A 19,315-nucleotide genomic window follows, 5' to 3' on the forward strand; every position below is an offset into this window, starting at 1 on the left:
GGAGGGGGTAATGGAGACAATTTGAAGGCTTACTGGCTCCACATTAAATCCCTTAATCCATCCCCAGTCTACAGCCACTTTCAGCATATTTCTAAATCCCTTAATCCTTTGGCCATGGACAAAACGGGAGATAGGTGACCACCACTTGCGTGAACAAAGAGGGAGATGATCACCTTGTCACCATCTGACCCTTTTTTTTATGCTTTGTTTTGCTTGTTCTTCTGCCTAGGTTTGAGTATTTGCTTTGTACATTCTTCGTTTTTGTCTCCCAAGTCTAATTCTTGAAGGACGCAATAGGCCCATAGCACAGCAACATGCTAGTTTAATTTCTAATAGCAGTCTACCATGCTCTGTACCGGTTGGATTGTTCGTCAGCAGTTCTGTTTTATTCTTCAACTTTCCAGTTTTACTAACTCTGAGAGCTGATTGCTCACATGCACTTTTAGAATTTTTGTTCTTTCTCTATGAATTGTTCTCTTTGTTGGATGTTCTTGCTCTCGAGACATTATTTGCCTTTGGTTATGCAATTATGGTTATGCTCTTGGTGTCTCTATATGCCTCAGCATTTATCTGCTTTGTTCTGCCCCAAGTGGCAGTGCTATCTTTCTCTGCAGTTCCTGTGCCTGGACATGGCCAGCTAAAATCTAAAGAATTCTTTTCTATGCTGTCCACTTTTAGGTTTTCAGAGTACAAGAAAATGAGGGAGGCAATTGACAAGTATGAGGGTGGTTTGGAAGCTTTTTCTCGTGGTTACGAAAAAATGGGTTTCACTCGTAGGTAATAACTGCTTTCTATCTTATTTAATTGTCTTTCTGAAGGTATTCGAGACCGGCCTTGTGCAAAACCTTGTCACTTTCATGCCATAATGTTATTCGTTGACGCTAACTTGGTACTTCTTTGACCCACACTCATACCTATTGAGGAGTGAAAAGGTGCTTTTAGGTTTTAATATCTGCAGATAAAAGAAAGAGAAACAGATTACATTTTGTATTTGGAGACATGTATATAGCAGCGGTTAATTCTTGACATGCTCAGCCCTTTACTAAAAATAGCTATCATCTAGTTTCTAGCAATGTAGGCATGGTATATATTGGAATTTGAAGTATTTGTCTCAGACAGCAGGAGTGATTCCGGAAAGTGACCTTCCGAAGTTGATGTTTACGAAAAGGAACATTTGGAGCTAGTGTTACACCTAATTGCTGGAAGAGAATCTATGTACTTCATTGATATTGTTTTTCCCTTTATTGTAGATGTTTTTACTTTCTGTTTTTCTTTTCCTTGGAGTATATGTACGTTATATCAGATCTGTAAGCTTGACCTTACTGTAGATGCTCCTTCTTTCCCTTTGTAAGTTTGCTCTACTGAGAGGGGCTGAAGTACCGGTCACTGATTGCCTGTGAACTTTGTTGCCAGTGCTACAGGTATCACTTATCGGGAGTGGGCTCCTGGTGCCAAGGTCAGTGTTTCCTTTCTTGTTTTTTTAGATTCTTATGATAGAAAGGACCACAAAATTGAGCCATTTTAGATTCTGCAAGCTTGATCTAGGCCTCGACTTGGTGAGCCATTTTTTTCCCCATCGACTTGGTGAGGCATTGACCTAGTCTGTAAGACTTATTCTGGTCCAATGTGATGGTCACTTTGAGGCTGGAGTGAGAATGTACATATATTAAGTCATCTTTTCAGAATAAAGGTTGCTCTGATGGTAAGCAACCCCCACTTCCAACCAAGAGGTTGTGAGTTCGAGTCTCCCCAAGAGCAAGGTGGGAAGTTCTTGGAGGGAAGGAAGCCGGGGGTCTATTTGGAAACAACCTCTCTACCCCAGGGTAGGGGTAAGGTCTGCGTACACACTACCCTCCCCAGACCCAACTAAGTGGGGTTATACTGGGTTGTTGTTGTTTTCAGAATAAAGGTCAAGAACTGAAACTATTTTAGAATACTCCAGGTCGCAAACTTCTGTATCCCACAATAATTAGTGAATCATCTTTCTTCTGCCACTGCCCACTAGCAAGTAAAAGATCTATTTTGGCATGTAAGAATTAGCTCCCAGGATTCCTAGGACTACACTGACTCAAGATCTGCCAACTAAGTACAAATTTGTCTTGAGGATCACAACCATGATATTCTGACCTGGCTTGTCTTATGCCAGTATGGATACCTATAACAAACAGCAAACCAAGTGTTTCTCTTTTGGTTAGAGGGTGCTTTTATCAGTATAAAATGCCGTTTCTTGATTTTTACTAAGTCCGATGAGTTCAGTACGCTGATTTTACATTAAGGAGCCTTCTAAAAGAGAGGAGAATCCCTTCAGCAACACATAATTGCTGGATGTATGGCAGAACATTTTTCGGCCAAAGCTGCAAATTCTGACGTTTTGTGTAAACTGATTACTAAAGAAATAAGGTTCAAGTGCAGTATACAGTGAAATGAGATTAATGTGAAATAAAATGTAAAGTCATTGGTGATCTCCTTATATACCCATCAGTTTTTATACCAACTTCTGCATGTTGTTTAAGATATGATAATATCGTTTTGTGAAAGTCTAAATTGCATGTATATCCTATCCTTTCCCTTGCAGTGGGCTGCCCTCATTGGAGATTTCAACAATTGGAACCCAAATGCTGACGTCATGAGTCGGGTATATCCCTTACAGTACATATCGAAGTGGTTCTGTTGCCATTTTTGTTTGAGAGCCTTGTGTTCTTTACATTTGATTGTCTTTGCTACTCATTTCACAGTTTCTAGCAATTTTCTCATATTCTTATTTCTGTTTACCTTTTCTATTACCCCTTTGTTGATCGAGTTATATTGGCACGTAATCCCCTTTTCAAATTTGCATGTTACAAGGGAGTCTTTGCAAGAAAATATGGATTTCTTAAGATTTCAAAGTAACTGTTTCTTGACTTCTTTCTGGTAAGGCTCATATTTCGTTAGTTCCTTGATAGTAGGTCTGAAAATGACGACACACTTTAAATTGGTATTTTGTGAGAATAGTGCTTTCTATGTCGAACTGGTCTGGTTACTTACCAAAAAAAAAAAGAAGTCTAATTATTCTGTCAGATGTTTCATTGATCTGATAAAATGAAATATTCAAGATCTGGTGTTGTTCTTTAGAACTTTCCTGAGTCTTTCAGAACTCTGCTTTACTTCTACGAGCATGCAACAATTCCTTCCTTTTCAGTTCATTGCACTAAAGGGATCAACCGGATATTAGACAAGTGTAGAGATCGAAGAGGAGCTATACAAAAATTATTGCTCTCTGCAGAGGCAATGGCACAAGAGTAATCTGCATAGTACTGCTGTTTTGATCTAGGATGATGGTGGTTAACATGTTGAGTGAAGCTCGTAGTATTCTCTTACCATCTTATAAAGACATGTTATGCTTTGGATGTTACAATGTTAAGCTCTATGCAGTGATGGAATGTTGCATAAAACTAATTCATGATCTATAAGCAGAACGAATTTGGTGTCTGGGAGATTTTTTTGCCAAATAATGCGGACGGCTCTCCTGCTATTCCTCATGGGTCCAGAGTGAAGGTATGTTCATTTTCTACAGTGCTCTGATTGACTTTTGGGTATTTTATCCATTGGCTGTCGATACTACTTTTTTCTACCTTTCAGTTAAAATGCTTGTGTCAAAGAATGTTCAAGATTCTTTTTAGTTATATAGGTCTATTCACTTCTAAGCCTGATAAGTGCTGGCTGCAAACTCTTTCAAGGAGATATGTTTTAACAAAGTTTATAGTGTCTCTATCTCCCCTCTCGCTCTCTCTTTCAGCACACAGACACCCCAACCCACCCCTTCCAAAAAGAAACAAATAAATATTCATCTATGAATGAGCTTTCAAAAGTTATTTCCCTGATTCAATTTCTTAATTATTCAATTCTAGATTAGTGACAATGAATATCAATATTTGATTTTCTAGGTTTGATCTAATGTTCTAGGTCAGAGCATTTAATTGTAATTCATCATCTCCATAATGTATATAGCATATATTTTCACTGTGCTTGTTTCATAATATAATCATAGTTTATCGTCTGTGTCTGATCCTTGTGGTTCTATGCCACTATTTACTAATATTACTCTAATATACTGAAAATGTAGATACGTATGGACACTCCATCAGGTGTTAAGGATTCCATTCCTGCTTGGATCAAGTTCTCTGTACAGCCTCCTGGTGAAATTCCATACAATGGAATATACTATGATCCACCCGAAGAGGTTACACTCTTTTCTCTGTTGTTGCTAATTGCCAATATATGGACTTGTATTTGGTTCATCATACAAAGGAATGTGGTAAAGACATGATTAAATAAATTAAGGTGTCTATCTCGAACAACTTTAGCTTTTAGATGAGATTTTCACACACTCCCACATGGTAGCAGAGTAGGTAGAGGTCCTAGGTTCGAGTCTCACCACCACTCATTATCAGGAAAAATTTCCTCGTGCTTGGCACATGAAAAAGAAGTAGACCCGCACATGAAGGGGCATGTTGAAGACTTAATTAAATAAATTAAAGATGCCCTTTATAATAGCTTAAGCTTTTAAATGAGATGGTCACACTCAATGGAATGGAAAATCTTTATTAGTTTGAACTCATATGTGAAAACCCATGCTGGAAAATTCACATGTGGCTGCATTTAAGTTTGCCATTATTCTTTTGTTTGGATAGTAATTGAAATGGCCAAATGGGTTTTACTGGAAATAAATAAAAATTGCTACTAAAAAAATAATTGTAGAAATACGAGACGATCGAATTACTTAAGGAGTATGCTATCAGCTATCCACTTGTATAATATTCTTTTTTTTAATTATAAGTAATATGATGCTTTATAAATACTTGCATTAAGCCAGTGCAACAAGCGTAGTTACAATTGTGCAAATCCCCTGTTGTGTCTAGCATTGCATCTAATCATGTGCAACGACCAGTTTGCACCAAAATGCTACAATATATAAGGTTTTACAATCGAGCTGTATTAGAAAAATATGAATTATTTGAATATGGAACTTTATTGAGCATCAATTATCTGAGTTTAAGAGGAGAAGGCTCTAAACCATGGATAACAGGTGCATAGGGGAAAAAAATAAGCTCCAGCAGTCTTCATGGTTTTTTGCTAGTTTTTCCAAGCTGCCAGACTAAATCATTGAGATACACTGGGATTTGCAACCTGTTAATAGCAAATTTTGTCTGCTGAAAGCTTTCTTATTTCTTTACAACCAAATGCACCTTAATAAGCATTTTATACTGTAGCCATATCTTTCCCTCTCCACCCCCAAAATAGCGAGCCTAAATGGAAGGGAATCCTAGACAGAATATGACACGAGCCACACAACATACTCATGCCTCAAGCCCAAATATGATCGTCCAACACTTGTTTACGTGTTCACGCTGAACAACTATATGCTTAACCGTTTCTTCAGCTTCCTTACAAAACACATTTCAAGCTATAGCTTCAAGGTGCAATATTTGGACCTAGAGAAATACTAGACCACCTTTGCTGTCTGAACTCAGAATCCTTTCATATAAAGAGATTCTTTCCGAGAAATCATTGAGCAATTAGAGTGATCTCTTTCCTAAGATCAGCTTGATCTCATATTTATTTAGCAATAAACTAAGTGATAAGTTGGCGGAATAGTCACTTAATACTGGTGGGAGATATACCCGGTGGAATAGCCGTCATAAAAAAAGAAAAAAGAATATGTTGATAAGCTAGGATTTGTGTGGCGTAGAGTTCCAATGAAAAAGCACAAAAAATGCTGACATGTTAACGTATGGATTTGAGCTAGTCCCTGGCAAGCATACATTAATAGTCTTCTACGATCTCTTCTTTTTGATGTTCTCCGGTATATTTGTCCAGTTGGTTTGTTGATTAGCTTATTTAGTAGTGTCTTGCACAGCAGTCTGTGAGCTAGAAGCTTTGCTTTTCTTTCCTATGTAGGTGCTTGTATTCCCTTGCTAATTTCTGCATCCTTACAAACTCAATTTTATTTCTGTCATTTGTTTTCATGTTATGATTCGTTTTCAATTCCTTGTAGGAGAAGTATGTATTCCAACATCCACGGCCAAAGAAACCAAAGTCACTGAGAATATATGAATCTCATATCGGAATGAGTAGTCCGGTGTGCATCCCTCCTCTTTCATGTAATTTTATAATTTATGAATCTGATTTTTGTTATTTCATTTCGTGTTGGACCTGTCATGACTACCATATATGTGAACATTTAGTCATCAGAGCAGCTATTTCTCTAAATTGGCTGTTGAAATTCGAACTGAAGTGACTGCTGGTTGATTAAGGTTTTGCCGTGTGGTGTTCTGGATGTTAACTTTATGAACCAGAGGTTAATTCTTTTCTTGCTGTTCTAGAAATGGCATCTGAAGGAACCCTCAGGGGTTGGCCTGGTGGCAATAGACTTGAGCCTTGGGGTTTGCTCCCTTTCAAGGTCTCAAGTTCGAAACCCACTGGGTGCAAACAATTTCTGAGGGCCATTGGACTGGGTAAAACCTGAATTAACCGTGGTGCACTTGCGGGAAACTCCTTGCCGAGGGCCTGTGCACCCCCGGGATTAGTCGGGGCTCTTAGAGACTCGGACACCCGGTGCAAATCAAAAAAAAAAGAAATGGCATCTGAAGGCCCCTTTTCACATGCCGATATTGTTCTTTACCAAGTAATCATCTTCCACAATAAAAGCCGGCGGGATAGGCAGACTGAAAATTTGTCAAGTGCGACCACTTGTGTATTTTTGAATCTTTTATTTTACTATTACTATTCTCTGTTTATATGACCTAGTTTCGAGAACTATAGAAGAAAAAAAGTACCAGATACCTTTTTACTGTGCCAAGATTTTTTGAGTGTTTCCAGCTGTTTATATGGACTTCTTCATTTTTGTGATACTTTTGTATATGGATGTTATGATAGCAAGAACTGATTCCTCGTGCATAGATATCGTAACTGTAAAATGTGATGCATCAGAGATGTGAATATTTGGCCCCTTTGTCTTTATCAAAAAAGAAATAAAATAAAATATTTTACCCCTTTTTCTTTTCCATTTTCTCCCAAGCTACTAGGACCGTAGTTAAATGCTATATGCATTTTCAAGAAGCTTTTAGTTATTTCTTATCTCAGTCTCCTTAAGTTTTGCTATTTCTCTGAACTATTGAGTTTATGTTGTTATCCTCTGACCCTACAGATGATTTGTGATGCAGGAGCCTAAAATTAACTCATACGTGAATTTTAGAGATGAAGTTCTTCCTCGCATAAAAAAACTTGGATACAACGCTGTGCAAATTATGGCCATTCAAGAGCATTCTTATTATGCTAGTTTTGGGTAATTCTCGTTTACTGTTTGCATTTGTTTCCCTGGTTACTCTATATCTTCAGCAAGTTGTCTCAGTTTCTCATCTCGTCAACTGGTGCCAGTAACTGTTTTAACTGACTACTTTAGTATTTCTAATGCAACTCGTTATCCTTCTTTGTCTCAGTTATCATGTCACAAATTTTTTTGCACCAAGCAGCCGTTTTGGGACGCCTGATGACCTTAAGTCTTTGATTGATAAAGCTCATGAGCTAGGAATTGTTGTTCTCATGGACATTGTTCACAGGTATTGCAACTGTGTTTAGTGAATTTATGGATCACGTCTTTTTGTCATTTCATGTTTTTGATTGTTGACATATAGTTTTCCTTGTGAAGAACTAGTCAGTCTGATGGTGGGGATGTTGGACACTTACCGTAAAAATGCCTAAAAATTTGCCTTTTGGAATTGATGAATTATAAAATGCTGTAGCTTTTAATTATGTGGATTAGTTTTCCTGTCTACATATGATGAACGTTGCTGCACTCATAAGAATAACCAAGGAGAGATGTGGAGATATTCTCCTTATTTTTCTGTAGGTGTGGAAATATTCATTAAGAAACATTAATCGCACATAATCTTTTCTGCCAGATGCATTATGCTACTCGATGCCTAAAAAATAGTGTTCACTGCCGACAGCTAGAAAGCATGTTCAGCTTGATACAACAAGCTATTGGGGTTTAGGCAGTGCGTAAACATGTTCTAACATAGGAAATGATACACAATTACAGTGATTGAGTCTCCTAGTCGATTCCCAAGATTCTTAATTGTACTACTGTACTCGCTCCATTTTGAGGTCTGTTTTCTGTTCTTGTGGTTAAGGTGCAAGTGCATAGCTTTCAGATTAGGCTTTATTTTTTATTCCCATGGATCCATCATTAAGTTTTCTGTTCCGTGGGTGCATTTCCTATGGTCTAATTCATAAATGAAAGAAATGGTGCTTAATTCTTACATCTGGTCATAATAAGAGTTGTTCTTTTTTATTGGCACTTATTTTCTATTGACAAGCTTTACTTTGTCCTTAACTCACTGTAACCGGGCAACTTTTTTGCAGCCATGCATCAAATAATACTTTAGATGGGCTGAACATGTTTGATGGAACTGATAGTTGTTATTTTCACTCTGGATCTCGTGGTTATCATTGGATGTGGGATTCCCGCCTCTTTAACTATGGACACTGGGAGGTACTTTCTTCCTTCAAATATGAGTCAACCAGAACCTTGTGCGTCGTGTCCATGGGTGTGACAGAAACTATGTTTCTTGCTATAGGTACTTAGGTATCTTCTCTCAAATGCGAGATGGTGGTTGGATGAGTTCAAATTTGATGGATTTAGATTTGATGGCGTGACATCAATGATGTATACTCACCACGGATTATCGGTAAAGTTGATCTAACATAATTTTTATACTCAATTTTGTGATCAGAAGTGACAGCTTTTAGACAACAAGGTGCCTGGTAACTACCAAATTATGGGGGAAAAAAACCTAGTTGATCTTTGCATCATTCTATGGAGTACGCATCAGTTATTTAGTATTCTAGTAAGCAACTCATAAAGTAATTAGGCATCTAACTGCAACAATTCCTTTTTAGTACCATGGCCATTTATTAGCCAAGGCATTATGATTTTAATATTATCTAGAAGAATTCGTACCTTCTCTTCATTTTATTTAGTATTACCCTGGTATTACCATTGTATAAAATCGGCTTCATTGTTTGTTCCTCTTCTTTCATTGAATGAGCTAAATGCCTGCAAGTCATGTTAATTCTCTGCCTGAATGTCTATGATAAATCTGTCCAATCAAAGAGATGAATTAATATAGATTAAAGGTGTCTATGCCAATGAGATTACTATAAAACAGACAGGCTGAAGAGTTGCATGATGAAGTGTCATTCATATAGTAATGTCCCTAGCTTGCGCCCTATTTGAGACTGTTTCCAAATTTGCAAAAGTATGGAAGAACATGTTAGTCAACAATTTCCAATCGATCAATTCAATATGCTTTCATCCAAAATTAGTTGAAGTCGACTATATGAATCTGCTGTATCTGTTCCACCCTATTCAGGTTAATATTTGAAGGTTTAATCAGAGTTGAACTACTTTTATGCTAACCTCAACCTAATGTGATCCCCCTCATCCAAGCTTGAGACTGGCTATACTTCGCAAGGCTCACATAGGTGGAGTTGGTGAATACTTTCCCAATATCTACAGAATATAATGAAAAATTAAGGTTTATGAGAATCCTCTTTTTAGCTTCAGGAACTCTGCAGTAGTTATACGCACAGCTAATGTCAAACTATTTGGAAATATCAGTTTCCTTCTTCCCGCTTCATGTGTTTTACCAAGTGGTCTCTCCAGTATTCTGCTAAACGACTTACCTGATGCATTTTAATTTCTATAGGTGGCATTCACTGGGAACTACAATGAATATTTTGGATTCGCGACCGATGTGGATGCTGTGGTGTATTTGATGCTTGTCAACGATCTTATTCACGGGCTTTTCCCAAATGCGATTACCATTGGTGAAGATGTAAGTACTTGTCATATTGATCTTATGGTGACTGGAATGCTCTGAGATCGTGTGTAAAATACAAAGAGACCTCAGTATGCTGAATTTCTGATGGTAGGATCATCAAGCTGGAGGATACCGTCTGCTAACACCACCTATAAAGTGTGTATGGAAAATTTTAATAATTTTTAAAAAACAGCTTAGAGAATCAATTTGGTTTTGAGGTCAGGGGATATAAGTTTTTGTTCTAAGAGGAGTCTGGTTCACTTTTCAGAAAACTACTGCTTAGAAAAGCCATGTGTGTTCTTTGCTTTGTGTCTTCGTCAGTGGAAAGATAACATCCACACTGGTCGCCGATGGTTCTGAATGTCTCAGTGGACCAAGCATTTAGTGGAATACCAAAAGCTTTGATCCATAAACTCTCTGATTTTTTCCGCTCCAATCCAGTGCCGTGTGTTAGCGTCCACCATAGAGTTAGATGCATAACATTCCAATACCAGTCTCCGTTTTTTATTCTCGTTGCCTCTTGCGTCGAAGGGAATTCAAACCGAAACTGATTGTGGTCAATCGGAGTAACCTTGAGACCTGCACATATTCTCCACTTGAAAGAAACCATTTTTGGATCACCTCTGTGTTTGGGCTATGATTGAAAGGGTTATTGAACTCCCTAATTATACATCTGGATAAGGGGTGATTTTCTTCTTCCAGCGTGGTCAAAGGTGTTATGACCTCCGGCCAACTCTGCATTTTTGCCGCCTCAAAGTATGAACCAGTTGTGGTGTTGGAGGTGGTATGGATCTACCCACAGTGGGTTCCCCAGAAAGCGTAAAATCTTCTCAGCAATGTCGACTTCTCCCCCAGCCAAGTCTCTATCCTTACAAATCTGCCGTAGATGTTATAGTTTTGATAAACTCCGTGAAGATGATTTTGTTGTTTTCTTCCCCACCTTCTATAAAGATCCCCTGCTCCCCTGGATGCTTGCTTAAGGTTGTTGCAAACCTACCTTAAGTTGTCATCGTCGATCTTAATACCACTCGTGAAGTGCCTGCTACGCTCAGTCAGTAGGAACCATCTTTTACGATCTTCCTTAAAAAAAGAAAGCTCAAAAGATTTGTCACATGAAGTAAAGAAAGTTTTCTCCCATATTGAGGAATAAAAGGCAGAATAAAATATGATAAATTCAAAGAGAAGCCGCCGGCTCATCGGAAAGAATTTTTAGGCTCTTTCCTTCTTCTGAGTTTATAACTCCATTAGGTTCTCCCTAGGCTTTTTTGGAAGGGTACAAAACCTTTGCCCGGTCTTGGTGCATGAATGGGATAATACTGGCTGAATTGCGTGTGCTACCTCATCCAAATGCTTTATTTGTCTTTAACAATAACAATGACCTATTACTTAGTCAAAAAAAAAAATGACAATGGCCTATTAGATTTTCAAGAGCCCAATAAGGTGATTTCCATTAATAGTGCATCTTGCATGGGACTACTTGTTTGTGACAATATTGTACTTTATTTATAACGAAGTAACTTATCAAATATAAAATAGTCATGGTTGGAAGTATTTGATTAATCTGAGCAATGTGTCTGGTTACTAACTCTGAATGGATTATTGTTTGTCGGATGTAAATTTAATATTAGCAAAGAAGGGAAGATACCGGCAAATGTGTTGATATGGTAACTGTTTAGTGTGTTTGGGGCATCGGGTGATGCAAGGATTTTTAAGGACAAGTATTTCTTCTCAAAAGAGTTTGTAGTATAAGTAGTGTCCTTTTAAGGAGTTGGGTGACTATTCCTGATCTGCTTGGTTTGCTTATGGAGGACTCTGTATGCTTGTCCTTGGTACTACTGTATGCTTTTCAAAGGTTCTTCTTTTATGAAACAGATATTTATACAATGTGAAGAGAAAGGACATTATATGGGCTGCGACTCTTCTGATCATCCTCTTAATTCTCTACTCTTTTTGCTACTAATTTCAGGTTAGTGGAATGCCGACATTTTGTATTCCCGTTCAAGATGGGGGTGTTGGCTTTGACTATCGGCTGCATATGGCAATTGCTGATAAATGGATTGAGTTGCTCAAGTATGCTGTTTCTAAAGCTTCATACGTTTACTCCTGAAATTATATATATTTTTTGATGTGGGTGATGTCAATTTGAAGTTTACAATAGATGAGGTGACTCAAGCACAAGCACTGAAACATTTTAATGTGGTCTACACTGCATAAGTGCATATCTTGTTTGCTGTTCCTTGTACATTTTTCTTCCTTTTCTGGGAGCCCCTAACTGGTCTAGAGAAAAGTAGTTACATATTCTCTTTAGGATTTACTGAGCACTCTGTTAACTCGTGAAGTTTTCTCATGAATGCTGCAAGATAAGATTCTTAGTAAGCAGTAATCTGAATCACTCAAGAGTCAACAGGATGCTTTCCTGGCGAAAACCATCTGCACTAGCTTCTTTTGCCTTTTTATTTGTTTTCAATGGGCAGCAGTTCTGATGGTGATGGTACACTAATCAGGATACATGGACTCGTGCAATCAAGCCAGACTATCTCCTTTTAATCACTAGCCAAAACCCGTGTTTGATTACAATTTCTTGGTTTGCATTTCACATTTATTCTAATCTAGAAGCATCCTAACCATTTTCTAGGGTGAGGTATATGTTCAACAAAGGGAGAGTAGTGGAGCAAGCTTGTTTACCTTGTATATGGAGGAAGGCAATGTTAGTCTTATGTAGGGTAAAGAAATAGGAAAACAAGTATATGATTGCATCCATGGTTGGACTGTTTGCCTAAGAAAAATAATGGTGCCATCTCGTAGGAAGTGTTTCACTGTTTTGGTAATTTCTCAATGTCTGAGTGGTGTAGTGTTTGGTTATGTGAACTAGTGTTGATTTCGAACTATCTCCTTAAGTGAGGCAAAGATGCATGTGCTCTTATGGTGAGACAACTTTGAAAGATTATTCTGCAACTGTCCAACTATAATCACATGATTTCAGTGTTGATGCTATTACGCTGGGTGGCAATGCGTGTCTACTACTTGTTTGACCATATGCTCTCTCTATCCAGAATACAGAGCACACGCTTGCTCTCAGGATGTGCACCTTAATATTTTGTGTTTTGACTTCAATTAATTTCCAGCAGTTCATATTCGTCTCTATATGCAAGTCGCTGATCTAGAAAACTCTTTTTTTCTAACACTGTTTGTTACAGGAAAAGGGATGAGGATTGGAGAGTGGGTGATATTGTTCATACACTGACAAATAGAAGATGGTCGGAAAAGTGTGTTTCATATGCTGAAAGTCATGATCAAGCTCTAGTTGGTGATAAAACTATAGCATTCTGGTTGATGGACAAGGTTATATATACTTTTTCTGTTTTTTCTCAGCAATGAAACTGAAACTTAAGATTGGGCATGCCACTTGAAGGAGAACTTTAGTTTTGCATTATTAACTCATCCATTTATTTGAGGGAGAAGTCTGCATTCTTTCACCCACCAGTTCTATTAGAACAACAACAACAACAAACCCAGTGTAATCCCACAAGTGGAGTCTGGGGAAGGTAGTGAGTACGCAGACCTTACCCCAACCTTGGGAAGGTAGAGAGACTGTTTCCACCGGTTCTATTAGATATTCAATAATTTCACGAAACTATCAGCTTCATTTCTGAAGTAATTTTTTTCTGAAGGATGTATTCATACATGAATCTACTACTTTCTCTCTTTTAAAAAAGCACCATCATGTTCTGTATAAGCTGGATATTTTTTGTGTATTTTGATGATTACCCTTTTTATTTCTCTAATAGTAACGCATGAGCATGAATATCCCGTCCTATAAGCATTACAACAGAATGGAGTTGTTGACACGCAATTATGTCAACTATGAGTCTATATAACGCCCCAAAATTACGTCTTCAAGGGCTAGATCTGTGTGTTTTCTTGATTTAGTTTATCAAGTTCTCATGTAATGCTTCAACCAACGCAACTATCCTTTTCAGGATATGTATGATTTTATGGCTCTGGATAGACCGTCAACACCATTAATAGATCGTGGGATTGCGTTGCACAAGATGATCAGGCTTGTAACTATGGGATTAGGAGGAGAAGGATACCTAAATTTCATGGGAAATGAATTTGGCCACCCTGGTATAGATTGCTAACATTTTGGTTCCTTGGCCTTAATTTTTTTGCTAGGCTGCTTTTGATCTTGTACAATTTTCTTTCCTGGTATTCTTTATTGTACATTAATACATTCACTTATATTTTCCAGAGTGGATTGATTTCCCTAGGGCTGAACAACACCTCCCTGATGGACAAGTGATTCCCGGAAACAATTTCAGTTATGATAAATGTAGACGGAGATTTGATCTGGTTAGCCCTTGCATTATTTTATCCAGTTTGTATGCTTTACCGTTCTAGCTTCTTGGTGCATTGGTGTGGCGATGATACAAATACTCCCTGTGTTCCCAAAGGGAATGATGGGGTTTAGAGTACGAGGGTCAAAATATTTAATTTTCGGCGTGAATTTGGACGTTATTTCTTAATTATTTGAAATATCGACATATGTACTAATTATATAAACATACTGTAAATCATATTTTCTTACAAATGCATTGTCAAAGAAAACACTGCTTGGTTCCCTATATAGTAACAATGTCATACTAAATGGAACGGAGAGATTAATGTTTTTAGGCTGTCTTTACGCTGAGCAAGGGTGAGTAATCATATTACTTAATAGAGCTGCTAGCAAAAAACTTTGTGGGATAAAGAGAGTATAGCAAAAAGATAATTCGCTTTGATATACAATTACTCAACATAAATAATGTTGTCTATGCTTATAGTGAATGAACATGTTACATTTATCAATTGAAACTCTGTTGGTTGCTTTGTGAACTATGATGACCTCTTTTATCTCCTTAAAGGTAAGTCGGGTCTTTTCTACAGTTTACAGAGTCATCCTTTTCTGACACGCAAACTGTAGCTTTTTTGAGTTCTGTCATTAGTGTAAATATACATTGATATTTATGTTTCATGTAGAGTTTAATTTCCTCCCCAAATGCTTCATACTCTCGTCTTTTTGCATGGACATAACAAAATTTCGGTAAAGGATAAAGGATAAGGGTCATTCCATTGTCCAGTTAAGAAGTAACAGAAAAGATCACAAAAAGTGGGATCACACACAGGATTCCCATCAGTTTTTTCTATTTTGGTAAAAGAGAAGGATAAGGGCCAATATTCTAACTTTTTCTTGGCATTATTCTAAGTTCCTTTTTAGCTTTTTTTGGTCTTAATTTGTGGGTGCTTATCCTTGCTGGATATTCAGGGAGATGCAGAATATTTAAGATATCATGGGTTGCAAGAATTTGACCAGGCTATGCAGCATCTTGAAGAGAGATATGAGGTATGTGTTTATATTGTGCCGCTTTCTCAGTTTTGTGCTCTTGGTTTCCCATACCAGTAGTTTTTCATTTATTTAAGGAACTTCATTAAGGTCTTGTAAAACATAGTCTCAGATCTATGTGATAAGCATATTCATGTTGTGTCTTTTACTATCTGGCTAAATACAGTTTGCTGAAATTTCTTGTCCATAACCAGTAATTATTTATCATCCTTTGAACAACCAGACGAAACTGGGATCCAGTCATTTACTTTGCTGATTCATGAGAATCAGTTTCTAGTTATGGTAGTACTCCCATAGATATATCATGAAAATATGTAGTTAAAGTTTCGAACTTGTAGCAAATTTTTGAAAGAGATAAAAAGTAGTTACCCACCCTATTTACCGAAGACTTAACCAGCAATAAATAGCTATTAGGTTTAACAGTCAGTCCAAAATTCGAAGGTTATAAAATTCCTAATCCATAATTGTAGCTTGGATTATTGAGCTAATAGTTCTTTTTGGTGTTTGGTGGTGGAAATTGGTGTGAGAAGATGAAGTAGAGAATTCTTTGTTTGCTGTCTGTTGGGAGAAACAAATTGTGGTCTTTCAGTTCTGAAGGTCTGATAAGAGAAAAGCATAAAGTTGTTTTCTATTGTAGCACACAAGGACAAGCAGTTGGAAGCTAATGAACCAAACAAAATAACATAAGTTAACTGGCAAGATTTGTGGTGATATTTTTTTTGTTTGTAAAGATCTGCAATCGGCTGTCTTTTCATCTCACACTGGTGGAATAGTCTGAACATAAACAAGACCAAAAGAGAAGATTTTGGTAAGAGAAACATAAAGGCTAGCCAAAGGTTGGTCTCACATTATCAAGTTTCTTGTGCTGCGTAATCCGGTGCAATTATTGTTTCTTTAGAGAAACTCTAAGACCTACTAACTGTTAAAATACAACTAGGAAAGGAGAAGAAAATCAGTATAAAGTGAATCATCTTTTTGTTCGTGTTTTTTTTATAGTGGTGTATTAATTAAAAGGCATCCAGAAGATGCAGTGATTACAAAAGAAAAGGAGATATCAGCTCCAAGGAAAGAAAAAACCTTTTACAATACTCTAGAGGTGATAAAGTCCAAGAAAAGGTCAGGGTTATGCACAGGGTTGTGATTCACCCAGCAAAAAAGTAAAACCAAACATCTAGCCTTGAGTTTATGTCTGACAGTTGAAATGCCATCAAAGCATCTTTGATTCCTTTCTGTCCATATGCACCACAAAATACAGCAGGAACCATAGACCAAATTCTCTTGATGGACTTCTCAACTTTCCAGGAGCTCCAGCTCACAAAGGCATCCCTGACATTGCATGCCATAGTCCAATGTAGACCAAAAAGTGATATAAACATAGACCAATTGTCTGTTGCAACTGTACAGTGGAGGAACAGGTGATTGATTGTTTCATGGTTGCTAAGACACATATGGCATCTGTTGGCAAGTTGGAAACCCCTTCTGATAAGGTTATCCTGAGTACACAAGCACCCTGTACTGTTATCCAACAGAAACCACTAACCTTAGGAGGAATTTTGGTCTTCCAAATAAGTTTCCATGGCCACTGATCAATCAATGCTTTGTTAGAGCTCATATTGTAGTAGCATGCTTTGACTGAATAGGAACCACACCTACTGTTTCCCCATTTGAGTCTATCCCTGCCTTGGTTGTTGATGAAAGTGTTCTGAAGGCTGCCAAGTAGAGCTAGCAGATCCTCTATCTCCCAATCATGCAGGTTCCTCCTCAATTTTGGGCTCGAAGTGTTCACCTCCCAGTTCTGAGCGACTGTAGAATTTGAGTTTGATGCAACTGAGAATAGTCCTGGATAAGCATCCTTCAAAGTGCTTTGACCAGTCCAAATGTCCTTCCAAAATAAGATATGTTCCCCACTGCCCACCTGGAGAGTTGTATTAAGAGAGAAGGTATTCCACAGATTCGTAAATACCCTTCCATAGACCACAACCATGAGGTGTATTAACCATATTGGAGCACCAATGACTATCACTGCCATACTTAGCTTGTACTACTTCCTACCATAGACTCATTCCTTCTTGATTATACCTCCAAAGCCATTTCATCAACATGCTCTTACTGTGTAGTAACAGATCCTTTACTCCTAGACCCCCAAGTGATTTGGGAAGTATTACCCTATCCCATTTCACAAGATGGAATTTGTGATCTTTGGAATTGCCTTCCCATAGGAATGAGCATCTGAGTTTGTTAAGCTGCTTTCGAACTTTTACTGGAAGAGCCCATGTTAAAATTTGGCTAAGCCTGTAAGAGACTTGTCGGAGAGAAGATAAGTGAGGGGAGGAAACTTGGTGTTCCTCATAAGATCCCTTTGTTCATGTGCATGAGGATAGTACGACTTTTATTCATTTAAGGAAGTGGCTCAAAATCGCTGAACTGAAGCATCTCATACTCGATCAGTATTGTATTTTTTACTTAGATACAAGTAGGATGCAATCTTGGAGTGATGGTCCTGTGCTCTCTGTAAATGGTGAACTACTTTGTTGCCTTTTTACACAGATATATAAATCCTAAACTACCCAAAGAACCATGTCAATACAGCAAGTGCTTGTCAGTTAAAATTTCTTTTAAGATGTATTTACCAAAAAAAATCTATGTATAAACTAGTTTTGACATAAGAATCTAAGAGGTCATTTGGTTTGGAAGTAAGTTATGCATGGATTAGTAATGCAGGGATAGTAATCTAGTGACTGTTTATGTGTTGATTAATAATGAAATAATTGTTGTGCGGTGATTAATAATGAATGCATTGTTATACGGTGGTTAATACTTAAGAAAATTTATACATGAAGTAATTACTCTAAAAGGGCATTTATGTAATAGTTTATTCTCTGCATTATCAATACACGTATTCTTATTCCACATTCTATCTCGCATAAAATAATGCATAGATTCCTGCATAATTTAATGGGGGTATTATTTAGTATCACCAATCAAATACTATAGTATCTTATGCGGAATTTTATACTGAAATCAATTATATACCTCAACCAAACACTGTATTATCTTATGCGAGATTTTATGCTGGGATTAATTCTTTCTATACGCAAACCAAATGACCCCTATAGTTTATGTGAAATATGTTGAATGGACAGGTCATGCTTCCTGTATCAGATACAGGAAGCTTTTTACCTTAGTTTCACTACTAAAACTTGGGTAAATTTCACCACTCTCACTACTTTGACAGGCCTTCTAAAAAGAGTAGAATTTCACTTATCTTTCTGTACCAAGTTAATTAACGCAGGTAATTCCTTCCCCCCCCCGCCCCCCCCCCCCCCCCCCAAAAAAAAAACAAAAAACACACACACAATAGTCTTCACAGGGAAGCCTTATGGGGTTTGACTACGTATTGTGGATTCATTGCAAATAGGTTTTGTGATTCCATTATGGGAGTTTACCACTTCTCTGGAAACTAGGTAATGAAGAATGTAAAAAATGGAAATTGCGACTAACTCAACCACAAAAGCTAGCTCATGTGGTGAAGATTATCCAAAGCCATATAAGGAGACAACAACCCAATCTATCAACCAATGCGGGACGAACAACAAGCACAAGATTGAACAAATAACTCAACATCCATCAAACACAAGAAGAATACAAATAATTGAAATGCATGGGTTTCATCACAATCTTAGAATGAAAAATTTAGTCCGTGTATAGGAATATCTATGCACTTCTCAATTGTAATAATGGAATTAAGAACCAGAAGAAACTTGGTTGGAGACCTTTTTTGCCTTTAATTCCTTGCCTTAAATTTCTGTTGCCTTTGCCCAGATTGTCAAAATTCCTTATAGATGGCATGGAGTGGCATAACTGTAAATATGAAAAACTGCGATTCAGCACTGAGGCTCTAGCCTTTAATGAATTTGTAGCATGCTCCGGGTCACCTCGGCACTACCCTCTCAGATCCTTTTGCATATTTCAAGTTAATACCTTTGATGTTTGCTCAGTAGCCTTCTGTCATCTTCCTATCTTGCTCAATTGTGACTCTTTTGGCCTTCCATCCCCCCCCCCCCCCCCC

General features: G+C 37.6%; 1 protein-coding gene across 1 annotated transcript in view; it reads left to right on the forward strand.

The window, feature by feature from the left end:
• Positions 1-19,315, forward strand: part of LOC109225007 (1,4-alpha-glucan-branching enzyme 2-2, chloroplastic/amyloplastic-like) — a 29,124-nt gene that overhangs the window by 7,130 nt on the left and 2,679 nt on the right. Inside the window, exons 4-19 of the mRNA XM_019389597.1 lie at positions 679-777; positions 1,414-1,456; positions 2,576-2,635; positions 3,454-3,534; positions 4,103-4,219; positions 6,035-6,118; positions 7,203-7,324; positions 7,479-7,598; positions 8,404-8,533; positions 8,619-8,729; positions 9,750-9,878; positions 11,830-11,933; positions 13,061-13,205; positions 13,844-13,991; positions 14,116-14,216; positions 15,169-15,246. Of these exons, the coding sequence (XP_019245142.1) occupies positions 679-777; positions 1,414-1,456; positions 2,576-2,635; positions 3,454-3,534; positions 4,103-4,219; positions 6,035-6,118; positions 7,203-7,324; positions 7,479-7,598; positions 8,404-8,533; positions 8,619-8,729; positions 9,750-9,878; positions 11,830-11,933; positions 13,061-13,205; positions 13,844-13,991; positions 14,116-14,216; positions 15,169-15,246 (1,672 nt within the window). The remainder of the gene's footprint in view (positions 1-678; positions 778-1,413; positions 1,457-2,575; positions 2,636-3,453; positions 3,535-4,102; positions 4,220-6,034; positions 6,119-7,202; positions 7,325-7,478; positions 7,599-8,403; positions 8,534-8,618; positions 8,730-9,749; positions 9,879-11,829; positions 11,934-13,060; positions 13,206-13,843; positions 13,992-14,115; positions 14,217-15,168; positions 15,247-19,315) is intronic.

The sequence above is a fragment of the Nicotiana attenuata genome, chromosome 4, assembly GCF_001879085.1.
Source record: "Nicotiana attenuata strain UT chromosome 4, NIATTr2, whole genome shotgun sequence".
Classification (NCBI taxonomy): domain Eukaryota; kingdom Viridiplantae; phylum Streptophyta; class Magnoliopsida; order Solanales; family Solanaceae; genus Nicotiana; species Nicotiana attenuata.